Source organism: Hirundo rustica, chromosome 3, assembly GCF_015227805.2.
Source record: "Hirundo rustica isolate bHirRus1 chromosome 3, bHirRus1.pri.v3, whole genome shotgun sequence".
Taxonomy (NCBI): domain Eukaryota; kingdom Metazoa; phylum Chordata; class Aves; order Passeriformes; family Hirundinidae; genus Hirundo; species Hirundo rustica.
In genome coordinates this window covers 12,624,455-12,640,124 of record NC_053452.1, presented here as the reverse complement: position 1 = coordinate 12,640,124, position 15,670 = coordinate 12,624,455, and the positions used below count along the sequence as shown (strand labels likewise).

At 51.6% G+C, this 15,670-nt stretch overlaps 2 protein-coding genes across 7 annotated transcripts in view; both read left to right on the top strand.

Annotated features, from left to right (window-relative positions):
- Nucleotides 1-15,670, top strand: part of CFAP61 (cilia and flagella associated protein 61) — a 97,344-nt gene that overhangs the window by 75,889 nt on the left and 5,785 nt on the right. For 3 of the 6 annotated variants that reach the window (XR_005700086.2, XR_005700085.2, XM_040059547.2), the window contains exons 25-26: nt 7,168-7,258; nt 9,737-9,890. Coding sequence is in view for 4 of the 6 variants with exons in the window: in XM_040059547.2 (XP_039915481.1) it covers nt 7,168-7,258; nt 9,737-9,890 (245 nt within the window). In the remaining 2 variants the exon portion in view is untranslated. Of the gene's footprint in view, nt 1-7,167; nt 7,259-9,736; nt 10,038-15,670 lie in introns of those variants that run through there. The other 3 variants (XM_040059549.1, XM_040059548.2, XM_040059546.2) reach the window with 1 other exon arrangement.
- Nucleotides 11,931-13,938, top strand: INSM1 (INSM transcriptional repressor 1). The gene is given in 3 exon segments (XM_040059550.1): nt 11,931-12,435; nt 12,438-12,739; nt 12,741-13,938. Coding segments are annotated over 3 exon segments (1,335 nt in total). The 3' UTR covers nt 13,269-13,938.

Here is a 15,670-nt window from a genome sequence, read left to right as displayed (position 1 = left end):
ATGCATTATGTGTGAAATAGTACTATGTGAAAAAAATGCAGTAAGTCTGATTTTAGGGTCAGCCACAAAGTGCTCAGAAAGAGAGCACAGATAACAGTGCTTCTGTGTCAGTTTTAAAGAGCATAGAGGTGAGAAAGTTTAGAGAGCAGTTCAGTGAGAGTCAGTACACCACAGCTGCTGTGATCTACTAAGGTGTCTAAACTTTACTGAATGCCAGTGCTGAAATAACAGTGAGTCTCTCTTGAGGACACTTAGGAGAACAGGAAATTGGTGCATTATCTCAATACCAGGATCTGCTTTCCGAAGGTGCCTCTTTGTATAGTGCTGTAACGTTTCCAGGATATTAAAGCTGCAGCAAACAGAGCTAACTTATCAGTCATGATGGATCACTGGCGTATTCAAAGGGAGGATGCTGGTGAGTGGTGCAGTGTCACCCCCCTGATGTCAGCAGGTCCCTGCAGCAGCCCTAGGTGGGCTGGTTCTGGACCAGCAGGAGCAGTACCATCCTCAACAAGGTCTGGATTCAGTGGCCATTTTTCCAGAACAAGAATTGTAAGAGCAGTTGTCCTGCTCTGGTTTGCCATTGCAGCTATGTTTAAAAGTTGATTGTAAACCACGAGTTTTAAGCCAATCGTCTTCCAAAGACAAGACATTGCAGGTTCTATGAGAAAAGGTAAAAAAGCACAGGTTTCCTCTCCACAGTTTTGCTTCTCAAAAGGGACAAAAAGAAATGCCAGCTTGTGAATTTGTGAGCACAGTTGTTACTTTGTGAGCCTGATCAGTGGATTCACTCACAGATTTGTTGTCCATAAAGCTGTTGGTTTCACTAATTAGCGGGTCAGAGCAGTAACAGAGTCCTGGATCACTGAATTTAACAGGAGATATTCAAAACACCCTGGACAAGCAGATGTTCAGGGAGCAGAACTGCAGAGCAAGGAGGGTAAAGACCCTTCTTGCTACAAACAGGCTGTTGGTTCACATTTGCTGTTCAGAAGTTGTAGGTGAATGTTAAGAAATTGGGGTCAGGGAATATGTTACGTCCTTTGAGCTGAAAAGCAACGTTCTTAGGTGGTGCTCTAGGGGATTTTATGCAAATTGATCTTGCTTTTTACTTACGTAAACAAGCTGTCTTTTGAAATCCTTGGTCAGGTGAATGTGAAAAATGCTCAGTGAAGCTTATTGTCTTTAAATTAATACATTATGATTCCTGGTCCAGCTGTGCAAGGCATATCAGGAAATATTTTGTATCTTTTGCTGGTATTACTGTATCTTTGTAATTAAGAGTCTTAAAGACATTAATTATTCTCAAAATAACACATTTTGAATTTTCCTGGCAAGATGGGAGGTTCCATCTCATGTGCTTGTGTTGGAGAAAAGACTTTGGTTTGTCTGCAAGCTGTGGGAAGTATTGTCCAGATGGCATGAAAATTAAAGTTGCATTGCATCCAATCATTTCACAATACTTTACTCTTCTCACTCCTAAGAAGTGGAAGTCCCTGCTCTGTGTAGGCACTCCTGGCAATAATTGTGTTCCACTTGAGCCTGTGTCCACTGAATGGCTTCCATCTCCTCTGTGCTTGTTCTCCTGGGGTGAATTCTGGGATGTGCAAGCAGCAGCCTTTCTCTGCCCGACTGAGCTCTCAGCAGAAACACTCCAGCACTAGCGAGCCAAAGGCATGTGCCAAAGACACCACTGAGAGACTGAGTTTCCACAATCCACCAGAGCCATCCACACATGCTGGAGAATGACTTTATATGTTCTCAGGTCTGAGGGTTTGATCAGGGACAGAAGTATTTTCCAGATGTAACTGGAACAGCCTGGAGAAATTTGCATTTCAAGCATTATATTTCTTCTTAGAGAAGAAATTTCAACCTAGGAAAGTGAATGTCTGTCTTAAAAATTCCCCACATTGTACAAAGCTTGGGAAGCTACAGAGAGGAAAGGAGACTCTCCACTCCTTACAGATTACCAGGACATTAAGACGGTCAGTGACTCTGCTTATATTGTGTACTAAAAGATATGGTGCTGCTCTATGTGTGCTCACAGTGCTGATCTGGAGGGCACAGCCAGCACCAGAGGGCCACCGGGCTTAATGGCACTGAGGGCAGGGCACTGGTTGACTTGTGGATGACTTCGGGGAGAAACAAACAGAGATCTGTATTTAGGATTGCTTGGAGACATCTGTTGAGAGCTGCAGATTTAACCCACATCATAGGCTGTCAGAGTTTCTGAATTTCCCTTGAGAGTGTGTGTGTTGTTGGTGGAAGAACAGGGGTTAGAAGAGATGCAAGGACTTGAATTTGGGTTTGTGGTTTCTATGCAAGTTCTGAACATAAGCATAAGAACAGCCACGGACACATCATCCTCCAAACCTGTCATCACTGACATAACCAATCTGCAGAGGGATTTTTCAAAGGCACCATCATGAGGTTCCACCTGCCCTTGAGCAGTGGAAAATCCCCTCCTTGAAACAAGAAGGCACCAGAGCACCAATACAGCTCAGGGGTCAGGATTGATCCCTGGAACTAGACTCTGGGGAACTAGACTCATGGGGTATTTGGCATGGATACACTCCCCTGCACAAGTGGGGGACGTACCACAGAGCCGAAATGACTAATCTCCTTTTTTATCTTGCTTTTTTATTTTGTCCTAGTACAAAACAAGGGTGTTATTCTGAAGGTTTTTCATTCAGTTTTTAAGGTTTTCTGGCTTCACACCTTGCTGCCAGTGCTATATCCCATGCCTCCAGACCTGATAGCAGGTCCAGTGTTGTGTCCTTGCTGCCAAGCCATAGACCATCTTCCACAGGGGCAGAGGCTTCTTCTCCAAATGTGGTGTGTTCCTGCAAATGAAATGGAGAGTAACTCTAAGCAGCTTTTCGGATGGACAGCCATGTGTACACTCCATTTTTGCTTGCTAGCAGTACCCGGCTCTGTCCAATTTATTTATATCTCTTTGCAAATGAAGGATTCTGTGCCTTCTGTACTGGACACCACTAAACATTTCCTTCTTCCTCGCTGTAGGGGTTTAGTATTTATTCTTTTTCTGTGGGAGGGAGAGATTAGGAGAAAAAACAAAGCAGGTTTAAGCTAAAAATGAACAAAATAGTTTTATTAGCACACACTAAAAGAATGAAAAAAAAAAGTTGAGAAAAAGAAAACCTAATCTGAAACAGAATGACACTTTAAAACGCTCTTCTCTCCTCTTACAAACCATTAACTTTCTTATTAAACAACACAGAAAGATACAACTTGAGATTTTCAGTCAGTTTCCCTATTTAGACATGATCACTCATTACTTTAGGAGAAGTGTCTCTCTAAGGTCCTTTCATGAAGACATTGTGCCCAAGACAAATAGTCCAGTGCTCTTAATGTCACATCTGCTGCCGCCTGGAGTTTTCGCAGACTGTGATGTTCTATCAGCAAAGCTTCTCAGTGTATCTGGGGTACTATTTACAAATACTTCTAGTCTAGAATCATCTTTGTCTCAAAGGCTAAGACCTCCTTTTAACCTAGGAGTGGGGGCTTTAAAGTTCTTAAAAAATCTCAATTACCTCAGTCTTCAATTTTGATTAGAATTAGCATTCTCCCCAACAACACTAAGATGCTGCAAAGAACAGTCCATTTCTCCATAGTTTACCTTAGAGAGTCTGGTTAAAAATGTCCAGTTCTTCAATCCTATTCCAATATTATTAGTTCTTTCACTTCTAATCTACTGACTTCATTCGGTGTCTCTTTTATGTACCCTCCATTTTTTTTTCTTCTTTCTCTCAAGGAAGAGTTGTGCTTTAAAAGTTCCATGTTGCTAGGAAAGGGTTAAATCCACCCAAGCCTGCAAAGGCCATATTCAGGCCCAGGCTTCGTGAGGCTGAAGAAAATGCAAAGCTGTGCTGATGGAGAAAGCTAGTAAATGTCTTATTTTTCCACCCTAGGTCTCATTCAGGGCGATCCGGCTCAGGGCTACCACAGAGCTGTAAAAGGGCTCAACCCAGGCTGCTCCCATGTGGGCAGCAGTTCTCAGACACCCGGCCCACACTGCCCAGTGGGTAACAGGGCCAACTCAGGCTCCCCCACCCCCCTCAACCCCTCCCCAGCTCTCCATGCAGGCAGCAGCTTCAGAGGCCTGGCTGGGCCCAGAGGGGCAGCAAGGCTCGACCCAGACCTGCCTGCTTACCTCATGGGCTGATTCCAAAGCAAGAAAGCTAGAGATCTGCTGCAGATTAGTTTTTAAATGTCCTTTCCAAAGTCACATTGGCATCCTTATTAGTCAACTTAGCTGCCAATATCTTGGCTAGCTTTTTAATAGGTCCCTGTCTTGTCCCCCCAAACCACTTCACAGTCATGGGAGGGACAAACATTTCACATTCTCTGTAACCAGAAAACAAAACTGTGCCAATTCATGATACTCGCCTCTCGTCTAATGTAGGGGCTACACCTCACAAATGAGGCAGCACAGACTTGAAAACATTGCTTGTCAATAAAGGTGAGACCAGCTCCTTAGCAATGCAAAGGATATTGTTCATTGTCTTCTGCAGGAGTCTATGCCATCCACCTGACACAAATGACTTCTCCCGCGATTGCTGCCACTGCCATAAAGGCTTCCAGCAGTGATCCCCGCTAGGAAGTGACCAAGTTTGCACGCCCCTTATGTTCCTGGCAGACACCTGTCATCTTGTACATATTTAGCCTGATCACTCTGGCAGGTTATGAAAGATTAAGTGGTGCAAACACATGTGGCAGATGCCATTCTCGTGATAGCTGAGGAGCCACTGAGCCCCTGTTGGGTGTCTGCCAGCTTCATCTCCTACACTGAAGAGCTTTATACTTTGAAGCCTTCCATGGCTTGCCCTGAGGGACTGCTGCTGAAGAGGTAATAAAATTCAGAATGAGCCTCAGAAAGTCAACTTGTTGGTTTCAAATGGGGTTTTTCATTATTGAGCTTCCCTTTAGCAGCCATATGTAGAGCTGCTCTGTCAAAACCACTGTGTTTCCCCTGAGAAAGGTGATTCAGACTGAAAAGGTAAATAGATGGAAGCACAGAGCTGGAAAAGAAAGCGAATTGTTTATGTGAGCTGAATCTCCAAACAGCCCTTGGTGTTCTTCAGGTGAAGGAAAGTGAAGGAAGTCTGGGAGTAAATATTGGTTACTAGGAGCTCCTCCTGGCAGTCTGTCTAGAAAATATGGACAAGGCATTCTCTGCTCCCCAAAACCAGGCATTTTTATTGCCTTAAATATTCCAGACTGGGTGGCACATTTCAGGTTTTGAATTCCAAATCTGTGGATATTGACAGGAATGGTTAAGGTTTGTGGTTATAGATGGAGGTGGTAACAATAGCAGGAATATGTAGCGCCCCTGAAACATTTATAAAGAGCGTTAAGTGCTACAACCTCAGTGAGGCAGGTGAACCCCTTAAATGAGATAAGGCAATTGGCAAGGTTGCACCTTAATTGAGAGGGAATAATCTGCTCAGGTTTATAGTCAAAATTATGATGCCAAGCTTGAAGACAAAACATTTGGCCAGTTGGAACATGGCTTTACCACAGCATATCAGTAAAAATAGAGTATTTATTACCATAATGTATTCTTATATAACACCTCCTTCTCTCTTTGCTATTTCTTATCAACGGTGAGTTAAAGGTTTGTGTTGGGTGGGGGTTTTCTTCTGAAATTGAAAGGGTTTAAATATTATGGGATATTGTGTTTTTCTCCAGCCCTCTGCACACCTTGGTGTGTGCAGTTACAGAAACAAGGATCCTTAAAGCTGAGCTCATTCTTTCTAACCTGCATATCGAATGAGCAGGCAAGTTTCAGTCCCCCATAACTCCTGGACTGGGCAGCACTTGCTATAGCATGGATGCTGTGCTTGGAATGGTGTCCATAAATATTTATACTGTGAAAAAAGGTCAATGGAAAGAAGCCCTGCTGTGCTGGAGACTGTGCAGATTCCGAGAGGAAGCCCCAGCTAGCCTGGCACACAGAGGGGAATAGGAGTGGAGGCCAGGGCAGAGAGGGGCCAAGCATGTGGGACATCCCAGCCAAGCTGTGCCAGATCCATAGAGCATTTTAATGGGTGTGAGGGAGAGCTGAGGTGTCTTTCAGAGCAGGAGGGGGAAGTTCTGCCTTGGACATGGAGAAAGTAAAATCTTCAGAGAGGAAATTGCATGTTAGTTCTCTGTGGACAGATATCTCAAGATTATTAAAGCTGTGTAGCATATTTAAGTTGTCTTATGCAAGTGTTCACTTAAAGGCCACACAGCCGAACCAGGCAAGAAGGTTCCTGTGCTCCAAAGGGCAGTGCCAGGGTCCTGCTGCCATTGCCAAGCCATGAGTGTTGGTAGCATCCACACAAATGCCCTCCTCTCCCCAACTTCCCGGCTGAGCCTGCTGACATCTGCTTAGTCATTATGAGGATGAGCATGGGGCACCTCCTGACTGTAGCGAGCATTAACAAGAATTACACTCAAGCATCTCACCCGAGCTGTAAAAATAATCTTTCATTTGTAAAGAGGAGTAAATCACAGCTTTGTAATCTGGCTGCCCCTAGTTATATTTACAGCCATGAGGTTCTACAGGAAGCAGTGTCCTCTCCATCTTTTCCTCCTTTTTCATGGAAGAATGCTATTGTGAATGCTGTCACTGAAAGACAGTTACAAGAGCTTCCTCCTAGAATTGGTTCAATTTAGCTTCATCACACTAGTGCAAAGAACATATTGGCAGCGCTGTGGGTGGCCTGTTTTTCTGGCTTTTATTAATCCAGAAACCTTAATGAGGAACAACATTTGTGTCATTGTCTACACAAATTTAATTTGTTTATGCAGCAGTTCAGTTAATCCTGCAATCTGCTTTTCTCAAATGAGGACAGATAATGAGACACTGTTCTTTACAGGTCTTCAGGCTTTTTAAATTCTGATAAATCAGGATTCTTCACTGGGTCTTGCCACAGCTCTGAATTAAGCCACTTTAAATGTAATTACTGAAGCTGGCTGTACATCAGGAACATCCATTAAAAGAATTGATTGACCATCCTGTTACAAGGAGGCATTTATGAACAAACAATCATGATGGGTCCAGAGCTGTAATTTATAAAGGCAAAAAAGCAGGTAAATACTTTATTAGTGGCTAACGAGAGGTTCAGAAGATAACTAAATTTCTTTTTTTTTATCCAGCTACTTCAGGGAACCTTGGTCCATGGCCATCTATCACGATCGTTTATTGATCTGCAGAAGGAACTGCAGCAAAACCCTGATCTCAGAACAGGTAAGAAAAATTACTGGCGAGTGCATTTTATTATTTAGGTAATTTGTTAGTGTTGTTCACTTGGTTTCTTCTTCCATCTTTATCCTGAAGCTTTATGTTTCTGTTTACCTCTTTCTTTGGGCAAGCCTGAGCAGACTCTGTACCTCACAGTGGAGTGGGGGTTGGGAGGCTCCACCACATACAGCACAGTGTTCAGTTTTCTTACTTGGGCATATTTTCAAATCTGCCAGTAAAAATTTGAACTCACTTTGTTGTCCTTCACTGGCATTTTTGCATTATAGCTGTAATTTAATACAAGTACCCAGTGGAATCTAGAGCCTGGCTTGTCCATGTATCCCCCTAGGTTTAGAAGTGTTTCCTAATAGGAACACACTACAGACCATCCTATACCCGTCTCAGCTGAGCCTGTGGGTAGGTTTTCAACACGTACCCACAGGGAATGGCTTTTGTAGTCCAAATGCAATTGGCTTTCTGAAAAAGCAACTGGCTTTTTCAGTGATAAGTGGATTTCCTGAATAAGGGTGAAATTAAAATGTTTGCTAATGCTGTTTACAGCTTTGGCCCTAGCACCATAGACAGAGGCATAAAGCCTCAGCAGCCTGGAACTGCCTGCCCAAAATCAGTCACTGTGCTCCACAGGGAGAAGTAATAACAACAGCAGGTGTCCAGCAGTCCCAGAACTGCCTCCCCCTGAGGAACTTCTGGCTGATCCCAGAGTTTGTGGTCTAAGCTTGGTGCTTCCAACCCACTACCCAGGACCAGTTCCACTCTGCCCCTGCTCACACTGCTCCTGCTTAGCTTAACCCTGTGCAGTCCCAGATGGTGGCACTGGGTTTTTAACATGTGCTCATGGAGTTTTTAACTGTGTGGAAACCAAACAGAATCGAGTATAAATGGAGGCAGGGTGGCAAGAGGAAGGGAGGTTATAGAGCCCATGGCCCATCCATCTCCAGGGCCTGATGCTGCCATATCCCAGCTGCAGCCACATGTGCTTAGCCCTGCCTCCTCCCTGAAGGGCTCAGAGCAATTTGCCTCCTGTTGTCCTGACCCAGAAAGGGCCGTGGTGCAGTTTAATTTGGGTTCTCTTGGAAGACCTCTATAAGGGTACAAAATTAAACTCCATGCAGAACGAGGGGCCTCATGTAAAGTGTTTTTTCTTGCCATCATTTAAATGTATTTCTCCATGCTGTGTGAACAACTTGAGAGAAGGGAATTTGTGCCCTACAAATGAAGGACTCACTTGCCTTACCCTGTCTTTGTGGCAGCAGTCCTGACACAGAGAGCCTCCCTGCATGGACTGGAAGCAGCTCTGTGGTGAGTCAGTATTGTTCCTATGAATATAGGTGATGGTATCTGCATCTGAATGAAAACTTGGCATTTTGGACTTCTTTTTTTTTTTCCACGGTGATTTTAACTATATTTACTAAAAATTATTTTAACTATATTTACTAAATGTCACCGTTTATGTTTTCATTGGATATTCCTTCTGGGCACATTGTCAGATCCAGAGTAGGTACCATGTGCTCATGGAGTGTCTCTTAAGTGCCTCAGGACTGGTTGTATTTCTATATGGGGTAAGAGACCTACTGTCTTTGCCTCCTGTTGCTCCTATTCTAGCTCATTTCAGCATGCAGAAAAATTACTAGTGAAGTGTAAAAATGAGGGAAAGATGTTTAAGAGCTGTAGGCAAAAGTGCACAGAAGTCAGATATTTCTGGTTAGTTTGCAGAGAAAGTGGAAATCAGTGTCCTGAAACAGAAGTATAACCTTTACATGAATGTTTACTAATCAAAGCACTAACTGCATGGAAAAGCCAGTTATACTCTGGGTACGGGCTGTGCATTTAGCCTGTGTGGAAACTGTCACCCAAGGCTGCCCTGGCAGTGCGGGGCTCTGGCAGGGCTGCTGGCGCGGGGCATGTTTACCCCTCAGGGATCACAGCCATGTGTTTGTGCCCGCGTGCGCAGCTCTAGCGATGCAAACATGCAGATGGCAGGGCTGGGGGCTGCACCTCCATCAGCTGCTGGATGCTGCTACACGCCGGGGGCACACGTGCCGTGCCAGACCTTCCAGAACAGCACTTGTTGTCCATCAGGAATAATGGCTTGGTGCTGCAGCTGGGCTGTGCCGAGACTCGGTTAAAAGCCACAGTAAATATAGGGCATGGAGGGGGGGGAGGAGGTGTGGAATTCCTCTGGCGGAACCCCTCTGACAATCTGTGTAGGGGCAGCCAGGAGTTCCACTCGGGTTTGTTCCAAACAACCCTTGCACCTGTGGACGGTCATTTGTGAAGGAGAGGTGAACAGCTGAGCACCGCCAGCCCCAGGGTGCACTGGGTGCCACCAGTGTGAGCCCCACTCCATGACCCACTGCCCCCTGTGTCCCAGCCTCGACATGTTTTCAGGCCCCGCTGCCACACTCCATGTCTCTGGAGTGTGCCCCGCATCCTGTTTGTCTGTCTGACAGCTCTGTCCTGCAGGTGCCTGGGCAGCCCCCTGCCACCGAGCAGCGCCCTGAGCAGAAACCCGGTCAGGTGTCGCTTCGGGAGCCCGTTCTGCGCTACCTGCGCCACCACCGTGCCCACCTGCCCATGTATGCCCCGACAGACGCCTACAGACTGCTGCCGGCAGCAGGTAAGAGAGAGACAGCGAGGCAACAGGTCTCGGTGCACAGCCCCAGCAATGATGGGGGTCTTGGGCCACAGCCCCGGCTGTGGTGGAGGGTCTTAGTGCGGAGCCCTAGCAGCGATGGAGGTCTCGGTGCACAGCCCCAGCAGTGATGGGGGTCTTGGGCCACAGCCCCGGCTGTGGTGGAGGGTCTTAGTGCGGAGCCCTAGCAGCGATGGGGGTCTCGGTGCACAGCCCCAGCAGTGATGGGGGTCTTGGGCCACAGCCCCGGCTGTGGTGGAGGGTCTTAGTGCGGAGCCCTAGCAGCGATGGGGGTCTTGGTGCACAGCTCCAGCCGTGGGCAGGGGGGTCTTGCTGTGCAGCCCCTGCAGTGATGGAGGGGGGAATCTCGGTGCACAGCCCCAGGCATAGCCAGTGATGGTGGAACTCGGTGTGCAGCCCAGGCAGTGACAAGGAGATCTCAGTGTGCACCGCCAGCAGTGATTGGGGGAGGAGGGGGTGTCTCGGTGCACAGCCTCAGCCGTGGCAGGGGTTCTCGGTGTGAAACCCTGCAAGTAACGGGGGGATGTCGGTGTGTGCCCCCGGCAGTGATGGGGTGGTCTCGGTGAGAAGTCCTTTTAGGGAAGGGAGGTCTCTGTGCGCAGCCCTATCATTGAAGGGGGTTCTCGGTGTGCGCACCCGGCAGTGAGGGGGGGGGGGGGGGGTGTCACGGTGCTCAGCTCTGGCGGGGGGGCGGTGGCGCGTGCCCGCGGGCCCGCAGCTGTATGTAAATGAGCCTCGGGCCGCCCGTCCGCCCCGCCCCACGTCTGTACCACCGGGCGGGCGGGGCGGTCCCTCGACCCCCCCTCCGCCGCCTGGCCCGGCTCGCCGGGGGGGTGGCCGGGGGAGCGACGGCCCCCGCCGCCCCCCCGCTCACCTCCCTTTGTGCCGAGGGTCGCGCAGCTTTATGCTAATAACGCGCACAAAGGCGCGCGCGGGGGCGGCCCGCTCGCTCGCGTGCCGCCCGCGTGCCCCCCACAAAGGGCTCGGCGGGGGGTGGGGAGGGCGCAGCCCGCACGCGCCCTCGACTCGGCGGCGACACGCAACCCCCGGTCCCGCCACCTGCGGGGCAGCCCTGCGAGCCCCCCGCGCGCCGCTCCGCGTCTCCACGGACAAAGGACTGTGGGAGCGGGGCCGCGGCCCGGGGCTCTCCCCGCCGCGGCTGCACCTGCCGCATCCTCGGGGGCTGTGGACGTGTTTGCTTAGGCACCGACCGCCGGGTGCCTAAGCAAACCGCCGCGAGAGCGTGGGGAGCGGGGAGCCTCGGCCTCGTACCCGACGCGCAGCGTTTCGGACTGAAACCGAGCGCCACCGCCGCCGTCCCTGCCTGTTCCGGGAACCGGGCCAGTCCCGTTACGGTTAGAGTAACAGGTTCAGTTACCACCGGGCCGGGACTGTGGCTCCGCCTGCCCCGACCCCGCAGCAGCGCGGAGTTGTTCGGTTCGCAGGGTTGCCGGGATCGGCCGGGCCCCGATGGCCCATTCGTTATTCCTCCCGTTCGGACAGACGCGTCGTTGGCCACCTGCTGTCGCCGCTGGGCAGCACCCCCGGCGGGCAGCCCCGTTCCTCTCTGTGCCGCCGCCGCCGCCACAAGCGCCACTTTCGCCTCCTCTCGCGCCGAACTCCTCTCTCCTCGCACCCCGGTGCCGGCCGCCCCCGCAAACAGTCCGCCCGCCGAGAGCGGACGGTGCTCCGTACCGAGCTTCCCGGCGGCGCAGCCTTGGCTGGCGGGCGGCCCAAATGCACCATCGGCGGGCCGGCCTCGCTGCCGGCACGGGGGGCGGCACACAAGGCCGCGCGTGCCAGGCGGGTGGCGCGAGCGGAGGCGGGGCCGGGCGTGTGCGGGTCCGGGCTCAGGTGCGGCCGCGCCGCCGCCGCTGATTGGCCCGTCCCGTCGCCGCCGGCCCGAACAATGGCCTCGGCCCGCTTAAAGGCGGCGGCGGCCGCGCCGCGGGCAGAGCGAGGAGCCTCCGTCGCGGCTGCCGCCGGCCTGGAGCCGGCGCGAAGATGCCCCGGGGCTTCCTGGTCAAGCGCAGCCGGCGGCCCACCCCCGTGTCCTATCGGATGCGCTGCTGCCGCGAAGCCGCCGCCGGCCCGCCGCTCCCAGCCGGCGTGGCCCCGCCGCCCGCCTGCCCCGCCGCGCCGCCGCCCCCGCCTCGGGACTCGCCGCCGCCGGTGCCGTTCGGGACGCCCGATGCTGCCGTGCAGGCGCTGTACAGCCCCACGCGGCCCGTCAGCAGGGACAAGTACCTGGAGCGCGGCTTCAGCCTGGGTTCGCCCGTCTCGGCCGAGTCATTCCCCGCGCCGGCCGTTCCCGGCACTATGGACCCGATCCTCTTCGCCCCGGCTGACCTCAAGCTCTGGGCAGCTGCTGGCCACGCCGAGCCGCCTGCCGCCCATCCCGGCCCCGGCAGAGCCCGCGCGCCGCCTGCCCCGGCCGCGCCGCCCACCTCGGGCCGCTCTCTGCCCGCCAAGCGCCCGCCGGGCGCGTCCGAACCCGGGCGGCAGAAGGCCCGTCGGGTAAGAAGACGAAGGCGATCCGCAAGCTGACTTTCGAGGACGAAGTGACCACCTCGCCCGTGCTGGGGCTGCGCATCAAGGAGGGCCCGGTGGAGGCGCCGGCCAAGGCACGGGGCGGCTGCGCCCGTCCGCTAGGCGAGTTCATCTGCCAGCTCTGCAAGGAGGAGTACGGGGACCCCTTCGCGCTCGCGCAGCACCGCTGCTCCCGCATCGTCCGTGTGGAGTACCGCTGCCCCGAGTGCGACAAGGTCTTCTCCTGCCCCGCCAACCTCGCCTCCCATCGCCGCTGGCACAAACCCGCGTCCACCCGCCACCAAGAGCGGCCCCGAGGCGGGCCGGGCACCGGCCGCGGGCCCGGGTCCGGCGGAGGAGACGCCGAAGGAGGCGAGCGGCGGCAGTGGCAGCGAGCGGGACACACCGAGCCCTAGCGGAGCCTCGGAGGCGGGCTCCGAGGAGGGGCTCTTCGAGTGTCCCCGCTGCGCCAAGCGGTTCCGCCGGCAAGCCTACCTGCGCAAGCACCTGCTGGGACACACCACACTGGAACCCACGCAAGCCCCGGCACCCGGACCGGCCCCGGAGCCTAGCGCCGAGGAGCTGCCTGCCGCCGAATGCCGCCTCTGCCCCGTCTGCGGGGAGACCTTCCCGAGCAAGAGCAGCCAGGAGCGGCACCTGCGTCTCCTGCACGCCGCCCAGGTCTTCCCCTGCAAGTACTGCCCGGCCACCTTCTACAGCTCCCCCGGCCTCACCCGGCACATCAACAAGTGCCACCCCTCGGAGAACCGGCAGGTCATCCTGCTCCAGGTGCCGCTGCGCCCCGCCTGCTGAGCCGCCCGTGCCTTCCCCGCCGCCCCGCGCCGCTCCCCCGGGGCTGCCACACGATTAGCTTTAATACGGCTTGTGACCTGCTGGAATCTGGCTTTACACTTACCTTCCCGGGGTCTCTCTCTTCTGTTTGCTTTTTTTTTTTTTTCTTTTTTTCTTTTTTTTTCTTTTTCTTTTCTTTTTTTTTTTTTTTTTTTTTTTCCCCCCGGTTTTATTCCTTTGCTCTGGTTTTTACCGATGTGAAACAGATTAAACTGCTCAAGAGAAACGAGTGTTTCCTTTAGTGTAGCCACAAATGCCTTGACTCTGCTGTTGATGGTCTCCAGAAAATGCTGTAGAAACTGCCTTAACTGTGACATGCCAACTTTCTGTTTCTGTTCGTTTTTCCCTTAAGGTAGCTCACACGTTATCTGTATATGTTGGTTTGAGTAATTATGTTATTTATTCGTTATTTATTTATATTAATTATGAAGAATGATATTATTTGATTGCAGATATTCTAATGCGCTTTTTTGTCTCCCCGCCTGCCATTTCACTGTGCGTTTAGAAGATCTTTTTTTCTAAGGGATCTGCTAAAAAGGTTTTAACTTTTATACCTAGAATAACACATGATCTTAACCATTTTATCCCATGCAACCAACAGCTCTTACTTTTAGATGCAATCTCTTTTTCTACACACATTATTTTCTTAATTGTTAGCTATTTATAGAGTGCTTCGATAGAACTGTTTCAACTGTATAATTATTTACTATTCAAATAAAATATTTTCAAATTCAAGTTGTGCCCTACCCCCTCCTGCTTCTCCCTGCTGGGCAGGCCCTGGGGGCTCGAGGGGGTGGGGGGGGCTGGCACCCAGCTCTGCAGTGCAGCTGGCAGGATGCCTCTATAGGCACCAGCCTGCTCTGCACCATTTGATGAGAGTAATTAAAAAGGAATTAAAGGGAGAAGAAGAGCAGGGTGTGGCATGGCTGCTCTGAGGGAAGGCTGCCTCCTGAGCAAAGGGGGTCCCCTGGCCATGGGCTGGAGTCCAGCACTGCCCTTGCTCCAGCTGGCACGGGGCACAGTCTGTCCTGTGCTCTGCTGCTGGGGAGGTCTGCCAGGGACCTTCTCTGGAAGGTGTTGCAGGGAAAGCTCAAGGAGAGGCACCACCTGTAAGCAGAGAACCGTAGAAATCCTTGCCTAGGAGGGCTGTGCTGCTTGCTGGGTGGCTGCTGTGTGTGCTTGGTGCTGAGGTGTGTGGCTCAGGGGGCTCGATAGGGCAGCGGCATCCTGCTTTGGTTGAGAGCTGTGAGCCTGGAGCAAGGAAGGCCAGGAATTTCTCTGCTTCCTGGCAGGGCTGGAGCCAGCTCCTGCCTGGTCCTTGCACCCTGCAGTGGGGTTTCTGCTGCATCATTCAATAACTGTAAATATAGATATATACATATCTATGCAGATAGATCTATCTCCAGGGCTTGCGTTTGTATATGGGAATCTGACGGGTTTGGTCAGAACTGTTGTAAAATCTGTGTAAGTGGGGAAGGTGCATGCTGGGTTTGCAAAACCCCTCTCACACACAGGTGTTGTATGCACCTGTACGATCTTCCCCTTTGCCAGCAAGAGCAGGTACAGAGCCAACTTCATGGCATGCAAATCTGCTTGGCAGCCCCAACAGCAAACCCCTGCTCCCAAACTGGTATATGAAGGGCCAGGGGGCTGTGGGGGCTTGGTGTGGACGTAGGGGGTGCTCTGTCTTGGGGTAGCAATGCCTTTGAGGCTTTGGCTCCCTAGAAGAGGAAGGTTTCCCAGGAACTGGCTGAGTATTTTATGATAAAGCAAAGCTTGTAGAGAAAGAACCTCTTTCTGTAGAAAGATTTACTTGGTGTGGGGGTTTTTTTGTTTGTTAGTTTGGTGTTTTGTTTTTTTTTTTTTTTTCCTTGACAGTCAGGCTGAACAGTACCAGTGTATGGGTACACTCCTGCTGTCTTGATTCCTAGGAAACCAACTTGGTATTGCCAGGGCTGACTTCAGGCCTAGGCAAAGCTGTGGTTTTAGCTGTAAATCAATACACTGGAAAAGAGCACAGCCCAAGAGACACAGGCAGCAAACCCTGCCTGGTAAGAGGTAGTTTTGCCTTTCCTGGCCTCCCTGGCCTTGGAAAGCCCCAGATACTGGGCTGTCGCAGACAGTGTCGCAGCTGTCTGTGGAGCAGGCTCTCTGCTCCCTGAGGGGACTTTACCAATGCACATGGCCATACTCTCAGGCCACTGGACACCATTTTCCGGACCAATGCCTAGCACATCCTCTGGAGAAGCCTAATGGCTCCATCCACTCTGTCACAGCAGTGTCCCTGCTGAAATCTGTGCTCAAAGCCTGTGACACCAGTGGGCCACAAAACAACAGCTTATTACCACTGTCCATTTCCTAAT